Here is a 27,976-nt window from a genome sequence, read left to right as displayed (position 1 = left end):
TGTGCAGACAAATTTCATCATAACTCCACATGCGCAAACCTTACTGGGAACATTGGTCATAAGCCCCATAAATGCCTTCCATATTAAGTAAAGATTCCCTCCTTATTTATCAAAGATAATTCCATATTACGGTGCAGCGATATTCGAGACTTAGGAGTTATTCTTGATAGTAGATTGCTGTTTGGGTCTCACATAAATTCTATCGTTAAAAAAGCTTACCAAATGCTGGGCTTTATTTTAAGAATTTCTAAACCCTTTAAAAAACTCAATATATGGAACACTCATATACATTGAAAGGATTAAAAATGTTCAATGGAAAGTTTTCAAATACCTAGATAATAAAAACAATAAAACACTTTGCACGCACAGCCAATCCAATGGATTTTTTACCCTTGAAAATAGACACTATATCTAAATCATGCTATTTGTATAAATTATTAAATAATAAAGTAGACTCTTTAAAACTTCTCTCCGAATTAATTTTAATGTCCCCTTTCGCGTGACAAGAAATAAATATTTATTCCATCTGCCAGTCTGTAGCACTAACTATGCACAACACTCTTTCCTCTATCGTTCTTGCACTAACTATGCACAATACTCTTTCCTCTATCGTTCTTGCTCAAACTATATATATATTTTTTCGTATATATCGAATATTTAACATGCCCCTTAATTTGTTTAAAAATAAATAAGACTTATTCTATCTGGCTGCGATAAGCCCCCACTTGCTTTTTAATGATGCACATGCTTACAAACACCTGAACACTTACTCTCACACAAATACACACAAACAGACCTGTATACTTACTGTCATACAAATACACACAAACACAGCCTTTTACATATATATATATATACATATGCACGCACACATTTAAAAATGTACCATAATTTAATATGTATGATTTTTATTTAGAAACTTCGCTTGTCTGTCTTTAAACATTTATTATTTTTATGTAATTTAATCATTGTTGACTGCATGTTTCTGTTAAATAAATAAATATTCGCTTCTCAAAAATGTTCTGCAAATATTTTATATCGACTGAGATAAGCTTTATAGAAAAAACAAACAAAAAAGTGCAGTAATGGTTTGAGCATGTAGAAGAAACAACTAAAACTATATAAAGTACAAATGTATGCCCATATGGGTCTATATTCAAGGCTCAGGAAAGGAATGCTTTAGTGTGTTGTGACACTGTCCGGTTGACTATCGATAAAAATTAGCTTATCAGTATAAGGATACTCAAGAGAACATAATATATTTGTGAATACATTAAAACACATTACATTACAATAGATGAATATAGAAATTAAGTTAAGACAGAAAAAAGCACGAGAATGGTGGGATCAAGCCAAAGAATTTTTTGATAGTAGATAATACAAAAGTTAGAATAATTAAAATAATGATCATTATCATACCCCCGTCACCTTATGGTAAATAGGGCATGGCATTGGTACCTACACTATATGCAGCGTATATCTATCATCTGTCACATGAAGGTAAGATGATCAGCCTTACACTCCAGCTGCCAATCCAGGAACATGAAATATTGCAATGCTGAACCACCTGTACTATCATTAATTATTTCATAGCGATTATTCCAGGAATCCATCGGAACCTGAAGCATGGTAAGCGAATGCGCCAGCCATTACACTATAAGGTGGCCTTACCTCCACTCAATTTCCTTATTCAGGATTTTTACCTGAGAGTAGCCATCGAGTTGAAAGGACTTGTCTAGGATCCCGGTTATATTTCACACACAGAAGTGTATTCTTAGTCTGCCAGGACACAGATTTTATCAAAATAATTATGTAGAGAAAGCAAAATCTGTATGGTAGAAATTGAGAGGTACATCAGAGTAGTTATTTTTTTTATAAATAAATAAAATTTTCAAGATTGATTTATTAATAAATAAATTTTATTGCAGTTAAAGTCTTAAGAACACATATGTCTATCACAGCTATATGTTTAACTAGCATAAAGTGTACTTTTATTATTAAAATAACAACTTATAATTGGAGTTTAGATTTAGGTTAATAAAATTTGTTTATTTATAATATATTAAACAATTTACATATTTGGTTATTGGTCACTCTTGTGATTGAAATAATCTACGGAGGATTTTTAGTTGATCCCAAAACACGAGAACTAGAACTGTGTGAGGTCCGAGTCGCAGGTATGAGGGACCGATTCCTTTATAGAATCCCAAGAGTCCTTCCGTCCTGGCCATCTTGATGAAACAATCCGCAACACCTGTGTAAAGAAGGCCTTTTCCTTTTGCGTCTGTGCCTTAAAAGAAAAATTTAATTGAAAACAAGAAATTCTTTCCAAAAAATAAAAGTAATTTATGACAGAAATTAATTGACAATAACAATTCTTAATTTAATTAAATTTAAATTGAATAAAGATAAGAAAAACCTGATAAATGGCTTGTTTTTTTTAGGCAATTCATCCTAAAAAGAATGATTTCTGCCAAGGGTAAAATGAAATATGCATAGCATTACGAATATTTATCTACATATCTGGAAACCTAAGAATTTACTTCATTTTCTGAGAGAAAATTTCTAACATGGTGGATTATTTCAGGACCAAAGATTTTGAGAAGTGGTGATATGTCAATAGGGAAGAATACTTTTTTAAAGAGAAGTACATGCTATATTTATCTCTTATTAAACAACAAAAGAATATGTGGTCCTGTCGTCCAGACCACATTCACACCGTGGACTCCCCACAACATTAATTTTAAATACATAGATGGCTTTTGTGTAACAGAGACCAATTTGTAACCAACTAATGTGAGAGATCCTCTTAGACGGGTTTGTTGAATGGAACCAAGGAGTTTGGAATTCTCTCTTGAATACTTTTATAGAATACTCCTTTACATTTGGAAGTCAATTCCCACTTTGCAATCCATCCACTTTTTGCCTCGTTCTGAATTTGAGGGGACATGTCAGAAATACACACACAATAGTCGAGAGGATGAGAGCCATCTATTGGTGCCGCTTTTGCCAGTTCATCTACCATCTCATTACCTCAATTACCAAGATGTGCCGGGATCCAGACTATGATTAGCTCGACTTGTTTATTTGCCATTCATCAGTTTCATTCTCTATCTGGCATCTTTAAACAATCAAAATATATGTACTTATTTAATTTTTAATTCATAAAAAATATCAACATGTCAAAATGTTTATATACAAATTCTGGATTTAGACCACTGAGAAGTTACCAAAATTGATATACATTACAAAAGAGATGTAGTACACCTATGAAAAGTGAATATGGAAGTCTAGGCTTTTACAGGGCTTATGACCTGACATTGACTGGTTAACTGGTAACATTCACCATTCTGCACATGTTTGAATATACATGTTTCTTTGATTATTTCAACTGTTGATTTTTTTTATTATACGGTAGTTTTTGCTAACAGTGTTCAATTGCAATATAGTCATGAGTAAGAATGAAAAGACCCGACATACGCCTTTCATACAAAATCCCTAACTCACAGTGAAAGGGACAATGAAAACAGTAGAGTAAAATTCAATGAAAATCGTGGTTTGTGAAATAGAAAATTGAATTTTTACCAAAAATAAATGTTCGAAATATGAGAAAACCGTTAGGAAGGCACTCGGTTTCTTAAGGGGATTCAGGTGGAGGTAGTGCTTTCACTGTTGATTTAAATGTGAAGAAATTTTTTGATTAACAACTGGGTTTCATTGCAACCAACATTGTTAATTGACCAGTCTGTTTGACAATGATAAGAAGTTTTTATCTATTATTATAGTGAGTTATTTGTAAATTGTATAAATTGGTTAGAAATTCTTACCTTGGTTATACAATCTTGTAGCCACTACATCAAAAGGAGTCATGAAGAATGTCATGACAATTCCACCCAAGTTAGCTGCGACAAAGGTTGTTAACAGAGGAGAATTAGGGAAAATATCGCGTTCTAATAAATATTCTTTACATCGTGTGAATGACGCCATTTGGGTTGCTGATCCAATGGCCGCTCGGGGAATCGATGAAGATACACCCCTATACAAGCCTGTAATAAACAAAAATGAACATTATTTATAAATTACATTTAACGCATCTATTATTTTTTATGGACGGTGCATCTACCGCTGAGTGCACTTAATTTTGTGGACACTTCTGGCAGTGAGTGACATGGTTTCAAACCCGTATGTGGTCACCGGCAGAACACAAGAGTTGACAGAACACAGGCCTTCAGATTGTTTGGGATTTCCTATATTTCTGAAAACGTGTTTCAGCTTTCCAAAAGCAGCCCAACTTAACCCGATTCGTCTAGGCAATTCTGCAGTTTGATTTAGTTTTCCCAATTTGATTTTGTGCCCAAGGTAAATGTACTCTTCAACAGCACTAATAGTTTTATTTACAGTAAAAAAGTTGCTAGGTCTTGGACTCAAAATCTTGGTTTTGTTAATATTTATTTCCCTAACAATCTTTCTAGAGGCTTTGTATAGTTCTTTTACCATAGTTTCCAGTTAATTTACCTCATCACTTACTATTACATTATTATTATAACTATTTTAACTGCCCTACTAGAGGTGTGTAGTTCGCGAATGACCCAGTCATACTGACAAGGTTGGAAACATTGACTAGTTCAATGTTTCTCTCATCTCAGTCAGTTAGTTCGCGAACGAAAAGAGCGCCGAACTAAATGGATCTTCATATCTTTTATATCTTCCTGTCTTTTGGATCTCTAGCTCATTTAGTTCATTCATTGAACGAGATTGTGTCCTTATCTCTGTAGTTAGTAGGTAGATTAGGTACCGACATATACGCTCTGTATCTATATTAGGTATCTAAATGCATATACTGGCTCCTTTGTTTTTTTTCTTTATCGCCCGCGCGCCGTGTCGGTGCTGCCGGCCGGTACAGAAATGGCACTTGGAATTTAATTGACACTAATTATGTCAGGATAAAAATGTTATTTTTTGAATTATTATTTACGTTGAGATGTAAACATTAGGTATTCATATTTCATTAATGCCCTCAAATGTGAACAAGAGGTTCGTTTGTTCGCTCGAGTTTATTAGATATTTTATATTTTTCTGTTCAATATCAATATTTAAAGAAACACTTGTATTAATTAATTTATTTATTGATTCATCATAAAAACATTCATATTCACTAACCTATATGGCTTTTTAGGCTGTGCCCGTGTAATTAACATAAAAAATATAAAGTAGCTTAAAATAAATAGTGATTAAAATATAACAATTACAGAATAACAATCCAATAGGAAAATATAACATTAAAAAATAATTACAAATGAAACAATGTAAAAAAAAAAAAACCTAATTGTGGAATAACTTTTTAGGTCAGTTATCTATTTTGTGGTAGAGGCCGATTATTGTTTAAAAAAAAATTATTTACATTTGCATTTGCTTATTTTCTAATATATTGTATAACTGCACATGTTATAAATATAAAAATCTACCTTAAAAGAAAGCTAAGGGGGTTTAAAATATTTATAACTTAAATAAACAAAACATTAATTGTAAAAATAAATAAACCTTGCAAGAAACATAATTTCTGTGTTAATTTGTGCCATAAAAAATGCCTTATGGTATTAATGTTTTTTTTGTAAATAAAATTATTAATCTGTTTTCTACAGGTTTGTGATATTATAATATCTAAAGAACAATTTTATAAAATCTATAAAGAAAATCATGCGGACAAACCGGCCAAAGGTTTAGAATTATTTGTTTTATTCACCGCTTGTACGCATTTGGCTCAAGCAAAGAAAAGAACAAAACGAACTATCTCTAGTTCATGAAAGACACAAAATATATAAAGACATAAATGATACGAAGATGCGAAAGATGCAGAGATATACTTAAAAAATTCGGTCACTTTAGTGATGCAGATTAAGTGATACGTATCCTCTCGGTGACAAGGGCTTACCCACGTCTACGCCCTACCTATACATACGTATGTGATATGTCCACGATATTATCGCCCGAACGCAACAAGCCGTATCCTGCACGTCCAGGTACAAGAAAGTATACCCGCAAAAACAAAAACGTTAGTGATACGTGAATGTCCTACTCGCCCTACACATACGAATATGTTATACGGCAAGTTTAGTATTTCGACTCATTTCGAGGTCAGCCGAAGTTAACAGATGTGTTCGTATTTTATTTGTATGAGGAAGGAATCGATAAAAAGTCATAATTCACAGGCCTCGTCATATTTAGCAGTTCACCTTGAAAGTGTAATGGAAAAATGGCCCAAAGAAAGGTGTTGGTGTTCATTTTTGAACAGTTATCTTAAATCTAATATTATCAATTTATCACGATTGATTTTTTTAACCAATGTTTAGGACATTATTTGAAATGTTTTTTGAATAAACCAAGCAGTATCGCAAGGATTATATATATTCTGAAGATGTTTTCCGTCATTAAGATTGTTCGGTGTCCATTTTGCAATTATTATCTGTACAGTAAATCAGATGGAGAAAATTTTTACAAAAAAGTGCATACTAAAATACTGTTTTCCAGATTTGTTTTATGAATGAAGTGGACTAATTTACCTAGAATTATATAACTATATAAGGACCTTCAGTTCATTTAATCTTCAGATTCGTTTGAAAATGCCCTAACAAGGCGAAACAGTTGTTTAAAATAAATTATTTTAAATCAGTGTTTTATTTTATTATTAAAATTACAATAGCACTACAAAATAAACAACAAGTCAATAAATAAATAAATGAAGTGGATGAATGACATTTCTACAACAGGAGGTAGTAGTGTAAAAAGTCACAACCCCCCTATATTGTTGCAATTCTAATTTAATTCCAAAGTGTTAGTCCTGCAAACGGTTTGTAGTCTGAGTCATTGGACATTTATGTTTGTGTTTACATATATATATAAGTGAAATATTATTTCAATTAAATGTATTGTAACAGAGAAGGAAAACATTTATGAGAAGGTAATATCGAAGTCTAGGCATTACAGGACTCACGACCTGGTTTAAGTGGCCACTTTACACACTGTGTAACATTCACCATTCTGCCTGTTCAAACATCCACATTTCCTCAACTCTTCCATGGGTTGACTTTTGTGAAGCAAATGAGCTGAAAACTTTATTGATGTGACCTTTTCAATTTTTATACTTCTTATGCCGGTTGTTAGTTTAATTTACGATGTTTTGAGTATGTCTAAATGTTTATAGACAGACTGGATTTCACTCCCTGGGGCCTAAACATCCATATTCCCTTCTCAAAAATGATTTTACTCTCTGTTGTAAAAAAAATAATCTTAATAGATCCCTAGGAAGTAAAATCCAGCCTGGCTACAAACATTTGGACGTACTCAAAACATTATAAATTTGTCTTGTTTAGTTACATAATACTTTCCAGAATCAAAAATAACCTATTTCATGCTCTACCCACCTTTGATTCCGTCGCTTCGAAATATTTTAACTAAAGCATCCACCATACCGGCATGCTTATGTTGGTAACCGACAGCTATCTCAGAGGCCCCTTGAGCTTGCATTTGTGTCTTTATCAAATAAAACGGGCTTCCTGATGCAGCCCCCAGGCTACCTCCCAAGGCCCCAAAAAACAGACTAGGCAAGACCATAGTCTCCTCAGAGGAATTCCTTATTAGCCCACAATTGTCCGCTATTTGGTAACAACCCAATCTATGAAACAAACACAAAAATTCAAAATTGTCTGTCAATATTAGGGAAAAAAAAGTTCGACAAAGAAATTTTTTTTTGAAAAGGGCAGAAGTTAAATGGCACAAATTATGTTAAATTATGTTATATGCGAGGTTTTATCAAATATTGATATGTAACTGCAAGACTGTGTGTTGGGATGTTTATTGTACAGCGCCCTTGAGGTGGATTTTCACAAAAATGGCTCTATATAAATTATCCTAAATGAATAAATATATCTTGAAATTGTATTGAGTAGACTTTAACTTTATTCCACCGAAGAAAACATGAATAAAAATAAAAACGAGAATTAGTAAAATGACTTTATGAAATTAGTCGTTCATGTTTGACACAATTATCATTATTATACAGGGTGTACTTTAAACCCTGTCACATCCGAAACCACGATGATCAGTATGAGCAAGAAGACATATTGGCACATTAAAATATTTTTTAGGAACTAATAAAATTTAAAAAAATAAAATATAATAAAAAGCAAATGGTTGCTTACTTCTGCAGGGGTAAAACGAGGAGGGGGAAGGGGGGAGTCTGATACTGCGCCGCGCTCCCCTCACTTCTCCCCTGCAGAAGTAAGCAACCATTTGTTTTTTTTTAATATTTAATTTTTACATTTTTCTTTGTTCTAAATATTTTTTTAAATATGCTAATATGTCTTCTTGCCCATACTAATAATCGTGCTTTCGGATGTGACAGGGTTTATTTAATATATTTCTGTAAAACAAACCTGTTTTAAAAAAATTGTGTCCCAACAAAAAGTCTCTAGACTATTAAGACCCATTAGAGTTACAAAAAGTATGTTACTAAATAAAATGAATAAACAGTGTTCTGCAGCACTGAAAGTGCTGAAGAAAAAATATGCAGTACTGCTAATATAAAATTTGTATTTACCGAAAGCCGTTAAGGAACAGTTGAAACCACAGCGCTGGCGCAAGCCCCTTCTGGAGGGCCAACACTCCGTCCGAGCGTGCAATGGCCCATACAGCATGAGGCACGTTCCGATAGTGGACTGTGTACTGTCCCCGCGCCTCTAGTTCTCCCTGCAACTGCATTCTGGTCTTCACTACTTCCAAAGGGTTGGTGAAAACACAAGCGCACATCGCGGCTACACCCCCGACAGCAAAATCCATTGCGCTCTAATCTAAAACACAACATTTGCCTCATTTGTAATTAATCAATTGATTTATTTACCAACCTTATTTATGTATTTAGTGTAGTGCTAACTAGTACACTATGAAGTGGACTTATCTCCACCCGATTACCTTATTTAGGATTTTTACCTGAGAGCAACCAAAGAGTCGAATGCACCCATCCAGGATTCTGATGTGTAATATATCACACGCAGAACTCTATTTTTAATCCGCTCGGACACATAAAAAAATACTTTACATAAAGACCCTAAGTTTACTTGATTTTATATTAAGTTCCTAACTTTATTGTCATTTATATATTGTCGACGGCAATCCATCACTGCGCAACTCAAATTTGACCACCTTAGAAAATAAATTATTATGTTTTTTTTTTATGTGTGTTCGGTAAAATGATGTTTTTTTTTTACAAATCTAAATTTACAATAACTATATATCATGCTTTTTTGTTTTGGTTTAATAAGCAATGTTTGAATATATTTACCGCCAAATGGCGGTGATATTACATACGGGGTGATGGATTATCATCCATGATCTATACTATTTGTGTAAACCACAATATAAACACCCCAAGGGCGTTTATAAATAAGCTTTGTACCAAAAGTAACACCTAGGTCAGTGATGGGGTAATCTTTTTAAATCAGTGTGTCAAAATTATGAAAAAACCTGGCTTGAATCGGGTACTAAGTCACATATAGGAATATTTTTAAAAATCACAGCCCTAGTAAACGAAAGAGAAACTAAGTTTATTCAATAATAATTTCCGTGTCCAGACAGATGAAGAATACAGTTTAGTGTGAGAAATAGAACTAAAGCCCTGGGCGGGCATTTTTGACTCTATGGCTACAAAGATCCCGAAAAAGAAAAATGTGTGGAGATAAATCCGACTCATAGTGTAATGATTGGTGAGTTCACCAACCATGCTGGTGGTATGATTTCTGGCGGGGTTAACTAAAAATACTTATTTTAAAGGTGATGTACGGCAATATTTCACTATCCCTCAAGTGTAAGACTGGTCACTTTACCATCACGCAACAGATGTTTGAAATATGCTGAATTATTGGTCTACCAATGCAGTGCCCTATGCACCACTGGGTGTGAAGGGGAAATAATGAATAAATTATGAATAATCACGATTCAATTAGAGATGCTACAAATCACAAGTAGCAGTGGAAAATTATGACAATTTATGAAAATGTTTGAAGTTTTTCATAAACATCACAGACAAGTCATTTAAACCTTTAAGCAGTTTATTTAGATATACAGATATTTCAACAAAGATGGAGAACCTCTAAGGTAGGAAAATGGAAGGCTAAGCATTTATAGGACTTATGATCCACCATTGTTTTGTTTAAGTGAATAACGTACACACGGTGTAAAATTCAACATTCTGCTTATATTTTTAAAAAACACTTCTTAATTCTTCTATATGTTGTGTTTATTTTTAAAAAAGGAATAAAATAATACTACAATAAATGAAGAAAACAAAAATATTTGAGCAAATTTTTTTTTATTTAAAGAATACAGCAATTTAAAAACAATAAAATTTCTAATATACACATGATCAATAATAAATTTATAGTTACATAATATCTACTCAATGTTTAAAGTACAAAATGTGGTATTGGTGTATAGAAAATATCACAATTTAAAAAAATTAACAGAAATCAAACTATTGCGATACATTACATGTAAATTTGTAAGTATGTAGTTCATAAATCAATTAAAAACTTTCATAGGCGAAAAATTCAACTCAAAGGCACAATTAAGTTATGATTTAAATTTGAGCTTACTTTATAGAAATAATTCATTCTCATTTAGTAAGTTTGTCTAAATATAGATATATTTATACCCGTATGCAGAGACAAACCTTAAGGTGAGGAGAGTACATTCTATTGTCTTCACCTTCGGGTTATTCTCTGCATTTGAAATTAGAATGTACTTTCCTCACCATAAGTTTTGTCTCTGCATACTAGAGTGGCTTTCAGGGATGCTATTCTAAATCTTCTTGCGAGGGGTTGAGAAGAAAGAAATTTGTAGATTTTTTTTGCATGTAACTACACTTTGCTTCATATATGGCGACACTCATGATTAAACTTCAAATAAATACAAAAGTGTAAAACCAAACATGAAGATTTTTATCTAGAACATTCTTGCGACCTTAAGCATTACACAAAACACTCGATTAGGTTAAATTGACCAAACCGTATTTTTCCGTTATTTAAACAGTTTTATAATGTTTAAATTTTTAAAATACCGATAATAATATATGAAATGGATTTAAAATAATTAATTGTATTTTCAAAATCAATATGGATATTGTGGAGAAATGTTTTAATGCATAAATTTAAAAAAGAACTTAAAAAAAATATATCGCTAGAAAAACGCAACTTTGGCCTTGACAGTTGTGACATCAAGATTCGTGACAATGTTCTAAATAAATTTTAATGGGCAGGAGGCAGGAACAAATAAACATGAATCCTGACGTATTAGGGGCGTGGCCAATGGAATGACCATTTTTGCGGGAATTCAAAATTACAAATTTAAAAATATTTTTTATGCTCCTATAATTAGCAAAAAAATTTTTTTTTTTACTGGACAGTATTTCATAGACCTTTATTATTTTGAAAATGTAAAAAAAAAAACTGATATTTCCCTATTATAAAACTGTTTTTATAAAACATTTTACTTTTAATCATCAGTGTGACCACAAGGATCTGTTCTCGGACCAGTTCTATTTATTATATACATTAATGATATTGTAAGGACATTTACATAGTCTAAAATAAGACTCTTTGCAGACGATGCCTTAATATTAATATATTTTATATCGGGAGAAAATTATGAAACAATAATGGAAAAATTCAATCATAAACAAAACAAAATATATGAATATAGGAAACAAAAGAATAGAAGTAACTGGATTTTCTCCCTAGGGAGTTGTTCATATTTAAATTTATTTCAACAGAGAGGGAAAACATTTTTGAGAAAGGAATATGGAAGTCTAGGCATTTACAGGGCTTACGACCCGGCCAGTTTGCAAGCATTTGGAAATACTCAAACATTGTTGAATTACTACCTGGTAAAAGAAGAAATATAAAAATTGGAAAATTGTTTTCAGGCGTTACCTAGCAGGTGATTTAGTTCAGCCGAATGAATCTCACCCACATGATAAAGGTTTCAGCTCTTTTACTTCACAAAAGTCAACAGATGGAAGAGTTGAGGAAATGTGGATGTTCAAACACGGGCAGAATGGTGAATGTTACACAGTGTGTAAAGTGGCCACTTAAACCAGCCAATGAGAGGTCATAAGCCCTGTAAATGCCTAGACTTCCATATTCCCTTCTCAAAAATGTTTTCCCTCTCTGTTGAAATAAATTTGAATAGAAGTAACACTGTCAACTGTAGTAGATAATGAAAAACTTAATGAAATTAACAAAACGAAATATTTGGATGTAACGATGGAACTTACATTTCATCAAAATACTAAGATAGTAACGAAAAAGATTGAAAAAAAAAATTGGGACGAATTAGAAGATTTGTTGATAAGAATTCATGAAAAATTATCACAATTATTGAACCATGCATCAACTACTGTGGCAGCATGTTATTTTTTTCCATACCAAGAAAATTTAAACAAACTAACCATATTACAAAACAAAGCTTTAAGAATCATTTAGAAAAGAAAGAAAAAACATATACAAGCATAAATTTGATGTTCAATGAATTAAAAGTACTGACATATAAGCAAATAATATTTTACTATTAAATGCCTAGTGTGTAATATTATTAATTTTTAAAAAATCAGAATTTCGTAAAAAAAAATTATTAAAGCCAACATGAGGATGATCACAATACTGCTGTCATAATAAAGAAGGGCGTTTCTACGTAATACAAAAAACTGAGAAAATAAATATTTTGTAACTCAGAAATTGAAAAATTCGCTGTGTGATAAATACTACAAAAAATAAAAATATTATTATGCAACCGTATGTATTATTATGGTTTGCCCTCTCGGAATATGTACATAAATTTTACATAATGTATTTAAAAATTAACAGTTTCATTTTCTTTTTAGTAAAAAAAATACTAGAAAATATGTTTTACTGCAATGAAAAGACGTTTCTGGCTAGAAATGCCGTTTTTATTTAGTAATCAAGTAAATGTCTTTTTTTCTTAGTATTAATGTGCCAATAGGTGATTTTCACAAAAATGGCGCTATATAAATTATCCAAACATTATTAATAGATTCTACTCAACTCAATAAAATTGACGTTATTTACTCCTTTTCAAACTAGTAACGCCACCTAATAATCAATCAACTTCGAAATTACTAGCAGATCTTAAATTTAATTGAATACGAGTAGAAAATTTCATTAGTCTTTTATAATTTTATAAGTCAGAACAGCTTTTTATATTTAGTAATCTTCAAGACTTTTTGCAGTCAGAAGTCTCATTTATTAGTGAAAATAATAGGGTTGTGGTTATTTTAGGAAGATAATTTAAGTACCAATAGATGCGTATTTTTTTCCTGATTCCGAATATGTATTAAACTCATTTTTGAAAAAAATGATAGATGCGCCCTTCTTTCTTATGACGGCAGAATACCAATAATAATAATAAGATAAAAGTCAGACTCCCATTTAGAAAAATGGCAAAGTCACAAAATGAAATTTTATATAATGCAGTAAAAAATATTATGAAATGGGAAAAAACATTTAAGAAAAAAAAAAAGTCGAAATTCAAACAGAATTTAAGTTAAGAAATATGTGTTAAATAACTTATTAATGAAATATATGAACATTGTTATTATTAGAGCACACAAAAGAATATGTTTATGTGTGCCCTATTTCAAGATTCAAAATAAAAATATACGAAGCAAAGTAGTTGTATGCACAAAAAAGAATCCACAAATTAACCACGTACTACCCCCGCTTGAAAATTCAGAATTGCACCCCAGGTTACCTTACTGATAGGCCACCGTTCTCATTTACTATAGCATTATTCATTCAAGTCTTCCTAAGTTTGGTGATGATATAAAAATAATTTAAGTAACTAAAGTAATACTATTATGGTCCGACTCATTTTCTATATTCATATCCATACATAATATCAGTTCAATTTATCCTTAAGATTATGTGTTTGATAAAAACTTTTAACTGGTCAGTTTTTCCAAGAAAATAATTTTTCGGAAGTACAAAGTCCTAAAGATTCATCTGATATAAACATAGGTTAGATAACATATTGTTTTATTGGACTTTTGTTTTGCATTAAGTTGATAGAAATTTAAATATTTTTTTGGCAAATATGTGAGTCACATAGAACTTATTCCCATTCAAGAAATAAATATTATTAAAATTACATGTGTAAGTCAAAAGAGAAAAAAAAAACATTTATAAAAATCAGAACTACAATCGAAGAGTGATTTCTCAAAAATGGCCCAGGTCAAAAAAGATCATTCAGAGAAAAATAGTTATTTGTGTTTTGTCCGTTTTTATCAGATCAAGTGATTCTTTTACATAACATGTCAAACTGTTTTTAAACTCGAGTCATGCAATCAGATCACTTTAATGCACTTTGGTATTTTGCCATCATCAACATTCTTATTAAAATAAGGATTTTTGAGAGCACTTTGAGGTAACATGTAAAATTTTAAAGCCTTTATTTAAACATTAAAGGATTTAGTGACAAGAAAATTGTGATTACATGCTTTTAATTGTGATTACAATGGCATTCTTACTTTGAAATTCATAAACTTTGACTTAGGACTCTTTGAAAAATCACTCTTCAATTGGCAACAACAAATTCTAAGTGGCTTGTTTTATGATTGGTCACAAACGTTATATTTCAGTACTGCAGTAGTGTGTTTAAAGTGTTACCTTAAGAAGAAAGCTATAACTACGGTGCTCTCAATCAATTATTTTCTAGTATTTCTTCTTCTTTGCAGTCTCAATCCTGGGGATAGGTTTATAGACAGGATACATTGACACTGGAAAGGCTATTTACTTTAAGCGACATTTTGCAAACTTTACAGGAGCCATTTAATTTTTTTTTGTAAATATATCTCATAAATTATACCTCCATTCAGAACATCGTCTATAGATGGGTTAAATTATATTTTAATGTGTGTTCGCCTATTTATTGAAAATATTTTACAAGTCCCGTGTCGTTTAATGTAATTAGATGTCATTATTAAAACTGCGATGTCGCTTAAAGTAAATAGCCTTTCCAGCGTCGATATGTGCTTTAAAAAATAAATTAAATGTCTATTCTGTCCTTTTCCAGCATATGTAACTTTAAAATAACAAAAAAACATTTCAATTAAGTACATAACTCTAATTTAGAAAAAAACATTAAAATAACGTTTGTCAGAGATGCTAATAAATATATTGTTTTTATTGATGTTGTTTTCATTATTTTTTTTGTTGTGCACTGCAATTTTATCTAAAACGTATTTTTCTATCGGATTAAGAAAACTTGCACTAAATTTTGTACATATTTACGAGAAACATAATATCATTACCGGGTATTTCTGATAGTGAGTTATTTACAACTTGTTGAAAATGGCCCCCAAAATTTGAATATTCGGGAAAATCATAAGAATGCAAATATTTATTTTTAACAAAATAATTGTATCATACTGTTTTCACATCAGTATACTTATATTTGACATTATTTAATTAGCGTTATGAGTTAATATAATGAGGATATTATATCAATACAATTAACTGTGCATGAAGGTAAATACTAAAAAAAAACTGATCTTGTAAGTATTTTAGTTATTCATTCATGCTTTATTGTCTATAGACCATCTTATTATGATTTATTAATTATTATTTATTCTACTTATATTTCTGTGGCTTGGGGTCTAAAAGGGCGAATTTCATATAATTTTTTTTTCATGCCAACATTTTGTAGAGGGTAAATGACAATTATTTTCTATTTCTTTAGCCATTTTATGTACACATACATACTTTGTAGTGTTTTTTTTTATTGATAATAGTTTCAAGCAGTTTATTATTACGTCACAAAATAGCTCTACACTTACTCTCCTGTAATGTTGCGATTTATGACATCGGCCCTTTTAGACGCAAAGCACAGATTTGTTATCTGACTAGAAAATGCACAAAATAAAGACATCTATTTTAAATTTTTTATGCTAATGAGAATATTATCATTAGCATAGAAAATTATTGTGTTTCTTGACTCGAGAGGTACTATGTTGTATATTAAGATAGGACCATATTAAAACTTTGGCATTAAAAAAAAACCCTTCTGTTTTATTTGGAAATTATTTTTCTTTGAAACAAGCTTGAACAGCATCATTGAAGAGATTAATTATAGTCAAAACCATTAATATATTTTTTCTCTCTGACATTAGGCATAATGCTCCTCAAATCAAAATAAATTGAACTAACCTAAAAATAACATTTCTTTGGTCTCTAAAACAATGTAAAATATTCAATTTGTAAAATAATATATTCATAAAATAATTTGGATAAAAAAAAACATAATTTTTAATATGTTTAAGAAACATATTAATTACATAATTGTGTTCATATATTTAAGAACAATAAGATTATTGAACAGGTAAAAACTAAAAAAATATTTTTGATATAATGATGTTTGAATCAACTTTATTACTATAGGGAAATATCACGTTTTAAAAAACTTTTAAAATTAATAAGGGTCTATGAAATACTTTTATAGCATAAAAAATATTTTTCAAATCATAATTTTTAATTCTGGCGAAAGTGGTCTATTGCATTGGCCACGCCTCTAATACGTCGCGATTAGTGTAAATTTTGAACATTGTTTGTGACCGTTTAAATTGAAATTGTCACGAATCTTGTCATCACAATTACCAAGGCCAAACATGTCGCGTTTTTGTAGGGACATATTTTTTAACAATTCATATTTTAAAGTTATGTATGAAAACATTTCTCAACAAAATCCATATTGATTTTGAAAATACAATTCATTTTTCTAAATCCATTTCATATATTTTTATCCATATTTGTAAAATGTGATATTTCTATATTGGTAAAAAAGTTAATCAATGTTAAAAAAAAAACTTATAAAAAAACACAATAAAAGAAAAGCACTATAATCAATAGTTATTCTTTACCAAAACATGAAATATCTCAGGTATTTCATTTTGGCTGAACATGGCGACATATTAAAAAAAACTGAATGTTAAGTTTTACAAATACAGCAGAGTTGTGTTAATCAACTCTAGGAAATAAAGAGTGACTTGTTTTTATTTAAGTATCATTTTTTTTACACATGAAAAGGAATGGAAGAAATTTTTTTAAGTACATATTTTTTTTGTTACAAAGAACATATCAAAAATTTTAACAAAATAACATATTAAATCAATATATTAAAAACTATGACAAAATAGACAACCTTTTGCAATCTACAGATCAGCATTCAAAATTTAAAGGGTGAGTTTGCAAAGAGAAAATGAGGATTAAATCCAATGTAGTACATGCTATAAATACAAGGCATAAATAAACCCAACAAATAAATATGTGAAGTTAAATACATAAATAGTACATATCTTAGGAAATTAAACACTAATATAACACGGGGTCAATGTCATTGCAAATCTGCAAAAAACATCATTTTTAGGTTCGAAGTAATGTATCTATTAAATTTGTTTTTAAACCAGTTCCATATGGTAAAAACTAACTGATTTTATTCTACAATTTTATATTTGTTGTATACCTACTGTGTTTAACTTTCTTCACTCAAAACAGGCCGACATGTATATTTATGATTTTGGCATTAACCCGATAACAAGCATACCTATATCTTGTTAAAATTATTGTTCATTTGATTTACTAAAATAATTATGCAGATCTTTAAGAGCATCCCAAAATACTAATAGGAGTACAGAATGTGGTCCTTGGCGAAAAAAAGAAGGGCCGAAACCTTTATAGAACGCCAGTGGGCCTTCAGTGTTGACAATTTTCCAACCACAATCCACTAAGCCTTTGTACACCAGACCTTCCCCTTTTGCATCAACGCCTGAAAATTGAATCAGAAAAACATTTTATTTAATGGAATTTCAGTAAAGTCAAAATTCAGGTGTGTACCCAAAATTGTTAAGTTAAAAAAACATACACAACAGTTAAAAGAATGATTATATAAATATTTCAACACATTTAAATATCGCTGCCGGGTAAAGTGCGCGGGTATACAGTTTTGGTTGCACTAAAAAATCTCAACACGAAGAGTGTTAAATTACATATTAGGACCACAAATTTAAAAAAACATGTGTTAAGATTACAAGCTCAATTATCAAAATATTATAAGTGAAAAATTCCATACTAAAACATCATCATCACACTACATTCAAGAGGATTACGAATGTGCTTTGACATGGGTTTTGTTCTAAACTGATCTTCCAATTTCTAAAGTTTTTTTATAAAATCCTGAAACATTGTCTAAATTTCACACTATCTACCATCGAATGGATCCACTTACAATTAACATAACTAATATTATTAAACCCTATGCAAAATGGCTTCACTTTTAGTGGCATACATTATATTCCTAAAATTCACATCTTTGCTTATAAACATTCTGCTTTTTTAAGAATTAATATTAAATATCAATTTGGAACTAACACTGTATTCCTTCACTGTCATGCGGGGAAACTAGAACAAGGCGAATGTGCTGACCATGTGTATTTGATTGATCACAAATTGACAATACTGAAGTGAGGGGTACAATGAAAACTTTTAAAGTTTCTATGTTTTTTTCCCGCGGGTTTGATTGTAAAGGAATATTACATATTTGCTGGATTGATTTAAAAAAAAAATTATAGTGAACATGCAAAACTGAACGCGAGTGTTCATGAGCAGTTTCAGGAAAGGGGCAAGCACTTTCATTTTAATAAAATAATAGTTTAGATTTTGAGATCTGAGTCTAAGAAATAAATAATTATATAATTATTACATCCTCATTCAGTTTAATGAAGAAATGCAAAATTTTAACCAACTTAAATTATCAGGATACAAAGTAAATTATTAGGATAATTAAATTGATGCATCAACCTATTAATACACAAAGACACGCATTGATTAATACACATGACACTTAACTGATGCCCAAATGCTCAGTGATGCCCAACGCGTATTTAGTCATTCTTTGCCCGCCAGCCAGGTGTGACATGAGCTTGACGTTTAGAATCGAAACCAAAATGCATGCATGTGTCGTGAAAATGTGTAAAAAATAATGGTGTAACTTGATTTACAAAGCTTTAAATAATTAATATCCAAATATAAAAATGATTTATTTTAAATGTCAAACTACGCCTAGCGACACTAAAACAGAGCTCTTCTTTCTAACCGGGGTGCACTTGTAGGAATATGGTTTTGAAAATATGAGTTAATATTATTTTAGCATTCCGAAACATCCAGTAAAAATAAATGTATGGGTAGAAATTAAGAAAAGAATCTGATTGGGACCCATCAAAAACGAATGTGGTTCGGAACTACAAACATTTTTACATACCAAAAATAGATATTCTCCCAGTTTTTGTAGTATATACAGTCTCCCCGAATCTAGCCGTGGTATAAATTTACAAACTCGGTAACTATGGGTACGTTTTCATGTCAATATTATTTTATATATTTTACTCTATAGGGTGCGTCAATGTGTATTAATATGTCGATAATATGATGTATGCGTATTAACTTTACTAAAAAAGAAGCAGCAAACAATTCACCACCAACAATCAAGCACAGTATTAAGAAATAAAATATTACGTATATTCTATTCTATATTAATAAGGCGAAATAACAAAATAACAAAATAAAACCAATAATGATGATGCAAGCATGACAAAGTTATATCGTTTAACCTTGATTATAAAGTCTTGTGACTATAACGTCCAAGGGAGTCATGACAATCGCTTTGACAAAACCACCTAGCAAACTGGCAGTAAATACCAAAATCAAAGGGGATTCGGAAAACCAACCGTTTTCCTTCAAGTATTCTTTGGATCTGTTAAAAAACATAATTATTAGACCAATAAACCTTTTATACATAATAATTAAGATGGGAACAAATATTTTTCAACACTATATTTATTTAATACTTTATCATTGAAAAAAGAATATGGGTTTACTAAAAATAGTCATTACAAAGCATTTAGAACTCCTTTTGAGTTAGAATTATTTGATTAGAAAGAAATTACAAAATTAAGTATGTCTGCCTCGTGGTTAAGAACGAAAAACAGTGGTCAGCGCGTTTGCCTACCATGCAATAGGTATTCAATTCCCGACATGGTTTACATGAAATATTTATTGACAATATGTTTTTACACTAGAATATTTCATAGTCCCTGGACTAGCACCCGAAGCATAAGACTGATAATCTTACCTTCATTTAACAAAAATGAACATGATAAGCTGCAGTTGGTGTACCAAAGAAGTGCCCTAGCACCATTAGGTGCAGAAAAGGAATGATGATGATGATGAATTATTTAAAACCCAAATACAAAAACTGTAATTATTTATATTTATCTTAAAATTTTTTAAAATTCAAACATTTTCACTGCTAGATTCCGCTTACGATTAATAAATGTGTATATCATTGCTAAAATGGCAATAATTTCATTTATAATGAAGAAGTACAGTCCTAAGGGAAATTGGATTTAAAAGATATTTTTTTACATGTGGTAAAAATTAGAGCATTTAATTGCACGGCGGAGTTTCAGAGGAAAACCAACTCATCGATCGGCAGAACTCTCCGACTAAAACTTGTGACGTCACAGAAGTAATTACTAAACCTCAAAAAATCATAGCGCTTATAATACAATGTTTAAAAATAGCCTTTTTTTGGCTTAGTTTGATAGTCTATTGACAATTTTTTTTTTTTTAACAAATCACTGAACTTCTTCATTATTTATGATACAGTGCCGCCATGTTATTGTAAAAATAAAAAATAAAACTTAACAAAGAGTACCAGTGAAAACTTTATCCTATTTAAAAAAAGTATTGAAATTATTTGAATCAACTCAAAAGCTGCAGATAATAACATATTCCTTTAGTTGCCATAAATTGAAAAGTATACAGAGGCTTTTAGAATGCTGAAAAGTGAAATTAGCTATTCGTAATAACTTTACAGGTGATGAAATTCAAATGCTCGCAAACAAAATCTGACACACTAGAAATTCTCTCACCCTAAGTCAAATTCGTCAACAATTATTTGATTCTCCTATAAAAGTCTTAATGTTTATAGTTTTATAATATTTTTTATTTATTTCTTTGACAATTGTAGTCTGCCTTACTTTATGAGTTGTTTAACTCATCACATAATGCAGACTATAAATATAAGTTAGAATTTAATTAATAGAAAACAGATAGCTGCTAAACTGCCGATATATACAGAAAAATACATCCATATTATTCGCAGAAGGGGTGTTTAGCAAGCGAATTGCCCTATTAATGGGTGAATTCTGACTTGCATTTGTACGGCTTCTGGGTACGTAGAACAGTGCATGAGATCTCGCTCTATTATAATTATTGGGAATATACAAACTGAACTCATTCGGTATATTTGGATTATACAGTCGAACTTAATTAATAGGAGGAAGACGGGACCGACTGAATTTGCTCGTTATACCAGAGAAAAGTTTGTTAAATCCAATCGCCATTGCATATTGTCACTATTGAAAATTATAATAAATGCTTACAAACATACCAGTTTTTAAAATTCAAATTCGGATAAATAAACATTCGTATTTTTCACAAAAAACATTTAATTTTGTAAGTGAAAATTCTTGATGGAAGTTCATTGTAATTTTTTATAGAAATTAAAGACGAGTGATACTTTAATCCACAAATTTGGAATATCCAGTGACCGATTTCATCGCTTTCACGACATCTTCGAGACTGGTATCTTTAGTAAGGAGTTCAATGTATTTATACAAAACAGAGGTAAGGATAGAGAATTCAAAATTATATGAAAGTAAATTAAATTAAATTATTTTTATCTTGAGGATCATTAACATTTTTTTCGTATTAACTAATGAGTTGATATAATGCTATTTTAATTACCCTTTGTTTTTCAGAAATCATAATTGACAAAAATCACACTCACGAAGGATGGGACACTAAAAATAATATACTTAAAATCATTAAAATAGCATTATATCAACTCATTAGTTAACCCAAAAAAAATAACTAACTAAGTTCGACTGTATATACTTTCAGAAATCAGCTTATAGAAATGTTTCCCATGAAAAATTTGAAGAATTTTATTACCTGCTAAAAGTCACAATTTGTGATGGAGATCCAATGGAATTTCTAATCATCGTTGAAGTTGAACCTCGCCATAACCCTTTTAATCCATGTTTGTCGTATATATTCTTGAAGGCCCTATAACTTCCAGGATGACCATGTTGGTGGCCAACTGCAATACTAACATCTGAATATGACATGAGCTGAGTCTTAACTAACATGAACGGGCTTCCAATAGCTGCTCCACAAGCGCCAGATAGGGCTCCAAAAAATAAACTGCTCAATACATCAGTACTGCCATTTTCATTTCTTATTAATTTATAATTATCCGCTGTTTGATAAATGCCGAGTCTGAAAAAATAAAATACCGAGTAATGGTTACAATTTTTAGAATCGTGATTACCTTAGATTAGTATATAACCAAGAGTATTTTGGAATAGATTAAAGTAAAATAACTCCATATTATAATATACGATTAAGACAATGTATGCAATATAAAGACCTATTCCAATTATTATGAAATGAAAATTTCACACTAATACTTTACTATTCATTTATAAAGATTTACACATTTTTTTATATCATTACCAAAACATATATGTATACCTACAGAGTAGAGTGCTGAACAGGATAGACAGTTAGTAAAATCTAGTGTTTAAAACTGTCAAAACATTTACATGTTCAGAAAAAGTAATCTATCATAGATCACAATGCAATCAATTACAAAAAAGTAATTATGCATAAAAATCAATGCAATAGTTAGTGGTCCCGTGGGTAGTATAATGGACTCCAGATCAGGAGGTCCGAGGTTCGAACCCCGCTTACTGCAACTTGTTTCCCATTTTCTAACACAGTTATTTACAAATAAAAAAAAATGGTCTCAAAATATAAATACTTATTCGTAAAACAGTAAATTGGAATAACATTAAAAACTTAATTAAACATGTCCAGCAAAGTTATTTGCTTCGATGAAAAAGCTTGTTTATAACATTTTATTCGTTTTTATATCATCTTTAATTTTTAACTTCCTGACAACGATCCGGATATTTGGCAATCCGGATGACTGAAGTTCGAATAAACGTAATTCTACCATATTTGGGTAAATCGTAAGAACGCAAATATTTATTTAAAAAAGGCTTTTTTTTTTAATTAAAAAAATATTCTTAACATTTTATAACATAATTCATTTGGGCACATAGTTTTTAAGCGATATTTGCATAAAAAATTTGCACTAACACCTATTAAACATTTTATGTGGTTAATTTAAAAGTTTTAGTATAGGAAACTCAGGGCTGTGACTAATATAAGGTAATACGAATTATTATTGTTAAAACAATGAGAAATATGTAAAACTTACCTTGTTCCATTAACAACAAGCTGAAACCATAATGCGGGCACAAGACCTTTCTGAAGTGAGGTGATTCCGTCAGTTTTAACTATAGTGTACGCTGCGTGTACCACATTTCTATAATGTATAGCGTGCTTTCCACGAGCCTTTAACTCTCCCTGCAATTGCATTCTAGTTCTTATCACGTCGAAAGGATTACTAAAGAATCCCGCACCGACACCAGCTAGCCCCCCTATCAAGTAGTCCATTTCCCAGGTTACGGCCTAATATACCAAAAAAAATTGATATTATCAGAGAAAGATTTGAAAAAAATGTTATAGTTAAAAACAGTTTGTTAAATTGATAAAATAAATTATGCATTGACTTAATAACACTAAGCGGTATATATATATTTTATATCTGAGAAATGAAAATTATCTCACAGAAAAAACAATCTCGATAATAAATTAACAAATTACAACAGGGATGGAGAACATTTTAGAGAAGGGAATATGGAAGTCTAGGTATTTACAGGGCATGTTACACAGTGTGTAAAGTGGCCACTTAAACCAGCCAATGACAGGTCATAAGCCCCGTAAATGCCTAGACTTCCATATTCCCCTTTTTTAAATATTCTCCATACCTGTTGTAATTTGTTAATCAATGACTCCCTAGGGGTGAAATCCAGTATTTTGTCTACAAACATTTGCACATACTGAAAACATTATTATTGAGATTACAATATTTTGAGACAAACTCAAAATATTGTAATCTCAATAATAATGTTTTGAGTATGTCCAAATGTTTGCAGACAGGCTGGATCTCTCTAGGGACTTGATTCTATCTAAATTTGTTGCAACAGAGAGAAAACATTTTTGAGAAGTATGGAAATCTAGGCATTTACAGGGCTTATGACCTGTCATTGGCTTGTTTAAGTGGCCAGTTAACACACTGTGTAACATTCATCATTCTGCCTATGTTTAAACATCCACATTTCCTCAAGTCTACCGTCTGTTGACTTTTGTGAAGTAATTATTATTATTATTATTTATTATTATTATTACTTATTACTTTATTGCAATTTTTACATGTCAAATACTTATTTTGTATTGAAAGTACGCACTTTAATTTTTTGCCAATAAACGCTGTAATTTCGGCACTGAACTGAAAAAAAAAAATGGACTGAAACCTTTATGATGCTGGTAAGATTCATCCGACTGAATCAATTCACCTACTAGGCAATGCCCGAAAACAATTTATCAATTTTTATACTTCTTATAACAGTTAGTTGATGGAACAATGTTTTGAGTTTGTCCAAATGTCCTAGGGAGTTATTTAGATCTAAATTTGTTGCAACAGAGAGGCAAAACATTTTTGAGAAGGGAATATGGAAGTCTAGGCATTTACAGGGCTTATGACCTGCCATTGACTGGTTTGCATGGCCTAAGTGATTAAACCAGCCAATAACTGTTTACTTTACTACTTTTAATTACTTATATTGTATATGTATATAAAATCAATATATTGCTGCTCTTACTATAATGTGTCATTAATTTTGAAGATGTTTTTAAATTGACTTAAATGTATTGTCTTATTTAAAGATTCTTTAAAGATTCTTCTCATTGTTTCTTTGAATCCCTTAAAACATGTATGAGTATATTTATGTTTTTCCTTTTTAAAAATGTTATTATTATTTTATTTTATTTTTACATCTGAGCATGTTTTTCATTCTTTGTTATAATTCTTAACTTTTTTTACTTTAATTTTATTTTTTAAACAACTTTTATTTATGTTTTTTTTCCTTCTCTTTTTTGTAATTTAATTATTAACCTTAAATATAACTACTTAATATAACTGTGTAAAATATAAACTATGTACGTACTGTATGTTTCTTAAATAAAAGAAAATAAAAAATCCTGTAAATTCCTAGACTTCCATACTCCCTTTATAAAAATGTTCCCTCTCTGTTGCAACAAATTTAAACAATCTCAATCCTCGGATATGTATTTGAATGCAGAAAATATTTTTTAATTAAGTTGTATTTTTCCGTTAGGACATCATGTTACTGAACCGTTTCTATAGGTTAGAAGTGCTTATATTTTAACACAGTTGTTTAAAGGTTTTGAGACCACAAAAACTTTTTCTTTGTTGATCGGAAAGTTACTAGGCATCTTTAAAAATGGTTAATAAAATAATACAAATGAAAATCTCATGCGGGAATTCCCAAAATCAGCTCACCAATACTTTTTAATTCTTACACGCTTTAACCACATCACCATTACAAATAATTATAATATAGTACAAACAAACAGGTAAGAAAGCTATTGTGCTAAACAAATACCTTTCTTATCTACTGTCCTGGTAGGAGCAAACTTCAAAAGCAAAAGAAGAATACAAAGAAAATACGAAAAACAGATTCAAAATAACTAACTCTAACTCTAACTCATATAGTGTCCATGCGGCTCGACTGTGGAATCATCTCCCATCCACCATCAAAGTTGTTACTACAGGATCTCTGTTTAAATCACGTCTGGAGAAACATCTCCTTTCTCTTCCTTAATATCTCCTTCTTTCCTGTTTCCTCTTTTTTCCCATGGAGTAATGGTATTGATTTGAAATAATTTATATACAAATACAATTATTTCTATATTTATATATATTTAACTTTTTTTTTATTATTTTCTATTGAATATGTTTTGTAACTTGAATTATACAAATTAAACTTTTATTTTATTGGTTAGTTGGAATAAATTGTCATTTGGCAATAAGCCCGCCAATGTACAATTAACATTATGCACAAAAAGTTAAATAAATAAAAAAAATATATTTCTAAAGGACATTAGTCGCAGTTCGACAATCATCAGGTGACACGAGTTCTACGCTCAATATTTTATAGCTGTCAAATATCATCGAAACACTTGTCGGCAATAAATTGTGCCAGTTAGTACCAGATATGCTTGAATTTTGACAATCGTCATGTATCAGTGACAAATGTTAAGTATGTTTCTAGGCACTTTGTATTGAGTACTAACAATTTTTAAATACAGCAAAATTTTTGTCAGAAACAAATTATAATAATACAATATACTTAACCAGCTGTAAATTTGAAAATAAGCATGTGAATTTCGATTGACAACAAATTAGATGAATTGCATTTTCAATTGGTTGAATGACAAATTTCCAAATCTCCAGGCTTATTTAGGCGCGTATTACTGTTGTTGATTAAATCTTATTAGATAAATTGTAAAAAGTGTTTTAACAACATATTTTTGGCCATCTGATAGAATTTCAAAAAAGAGTAAGTATAGGTATATTCAGAAGCTTGGTTTGGTCATGGGTATCAGAAGTGGCCAGATTGACATAATGCATGCTTCAGGAAGATATAAGTATATTATATAATATTCAATATTCAAGGGTATGTCAAGTAATTTGGAAATCAAAAGAAGTATAATAATTAATAACACTTTAATACTTTAACAAAGATGGGGAATTGTGATTGGGGTAAATAATACAATAAATAAATAAATGTTTATAAAAGGAAAAATTGTAATACGTACCTTTACTATAACTGGAAAAAACCAAGACTCGCACCAAAACAAAATGATTTTTGAATAGTAATATTTTTTGAGCAATTTTCTTCGGCAAAAGCTACACCTTTACAATACATTATGTCTGTGACAGATTGTCTAACTGTTAATGACACAATACTGTATAAATATCTTAAACATTAATAGATGACATTGAAATGATAATATTGTAAAATAAATACAAAATATACATAACCTATAATTGTCATATGATTTTTCTGTATTATTTCTTATTTGTACATTTTAATGTATGTAAACGTTCATATTTATTGGTAGGTACTATGTACTACCTGGAAAAATAATTTATCTATGGTTACTTATTGAAGTACCTATGCAACAAAAAATCGAAAGGCAATATTTCTAAGTAATGTTTTCGGAAGAGGCCTCAAATAACAAATTTAACAGTATCAAATAATGGAAGAAGATAAAATAAGACCCTTTTCCACTGTACCGTCGTACTGATATTTTTTGCCTATACACAAAACAATTTTATATAAAATGTCCTAATGCTGCATTGCAAAATTGCCAAAACTCACGGTAAGGAAAGTAAGTTCTGTATTGTTCTCACCTTTAAGTTATTCTTTGCATAAAATATTAAAATGTATATTCCTCACCTTGAGTTTTGTTTATAAAGGCTTGAGGAATTTTTACCTTGTCATTTAAAATTCTTGAATTTAATACCATTGTATTTATTAGTATTTTTATATTTGTCCGCGTATTTTTTTCTGGAATACTCACATAACTCATTCACTCTAATATTATGAATTTTCGTCTTTCTTTCTTTATATTGCGGCTTTATTGGAAGGTAAATAAATAAAAACATGAAGAAGAATATATGAGCACAAAAGATTGTATTTTTGGTACGGTATTCCATTTGTTTTTTTTTATGTACCTACTTTTTCCCAAATTAGTTAATTACGTTTTTTTACCTAACGCGCATTAATTCTTAAAAG

General features: G+C 30.3%; 2 protein-coding genes across 2 annotated transcripts; both read right to left on the bottom strand.

Moving 5' to 3' along the window:
• Positions 1-1,897: 1,897 nt before the first annotated feature.
• LOC148284289 (solute carrier family 25 member 35-like) lies at positions 1,898-27,131 on the bottom strand. Its single transcript, XM_088242117.1, has 5 exons — positions 26,994-27,131; positions 8,597-8,846; positions 7,422-7,672; positions 3,828-4,046; positions 1,898-2,290 (listed from the first exon to the last, which is right to left on the bottom strand). Exons 2-5 carry the CDS (start codon positions 8,833-8,835, stop codon positions 2,091-2,093), a joined length of 909 nt encoding a protein of 302 aa, XP_088098243.1. The 5' UTR covers positions 8,836-8,846; positions 26,994-27,131; the 3' UTR covers positions 1,898-2,090.
• LOC148284288 (solute carrier family 25 member 35-like) lies at positions 10,345-27,247 on the bottom strand. Its single transcript, XM_088242107.1, has 5 exons — positions 26,994-27,247; positions 23,467-23,720; positions 22,134-22,460; positions 19,727-19,869; positions 10,345-17,886 (listed from the first exon to the last, which is right to left on the bottom strand). Exons 2-5 carry the CDS (start codon positions 23,703-23,705, stop codon positions 17,681-17,683), a joined length of 915 nt encoding a protein of 304 aa, XP_088098233.1. The 5' UTR covers positions 23,706-23,720; positions 26,994-27,247; the 3' UTR covers positions 10,345-17,680.
• Between the last annotated feature and the right edge of the window lie 729 nt (positions 27,248-27,976).

The sequence above is a fragment of the Micrasema longulum genome, unplaced genomic scaffold, assembly GCF_059751315.1.
Source record: "Micrasema longulum isolate JH-2025_06_02 unplaced genomic scaffold, ASM5975131v1 h1tg000133l, whole genome shotgun sequence".
Classification (NCBI taxonomy): Eukaryota; Metazoa; Arthropoda; class Insecta; order Trichoptera; family Brachycentridae; genus Micrasema; species Micrasema longulum.
The sequence above is the reverse complement of the archived record's forward strand: the minus strand, read 5'-3'. Positions and strand labels throughout refer to the sequence as shown.

Coding starts and splice junctions, on each gene's coding strand:
- LOC148284289 (XM_088242117.1), bottom strand. CDS start 8,835: ATGGATTTTGCTGTCGGGGGTGTAGCCGCGATGTGCGCTTGTGTTTTC. Junction 7,673..8,596: donor CTGTTCCTTAACGGCTTTCG/GTAAATACAAAT, acceptor TTTGTTTCATAG/ATTGGGTTGTTACCAAATAG. Junction 4,047..7,421: donor TCGAAGCGACGGAATCAAAG/GTGGGTAGAGCA, acceptor TGTTTATTACAG/GCTTGTATAGGGGTGTATCT.
- LOC148284288 (XM_088242107.1), bottom strand. CDS start 23,705: ATGGACTACTTGATAGGGGGGCTAGCTGGTGTCGGTGCGGGATTCTTT. Junction 22,461..23,466: donor CTTGTTGTTAATGGAACAAG/GTAAGTTTTACA, acceptor TTATTTTTTCAG/ACTCGGCATTTATCAAACAG. Junction 19,870..22,133: donor CAAATTGTGACTTTTAGCAG/GTAATAAAATTC, acceptor GTTTTTTAACAG/ATCCAAAGAATACTTGAAGG.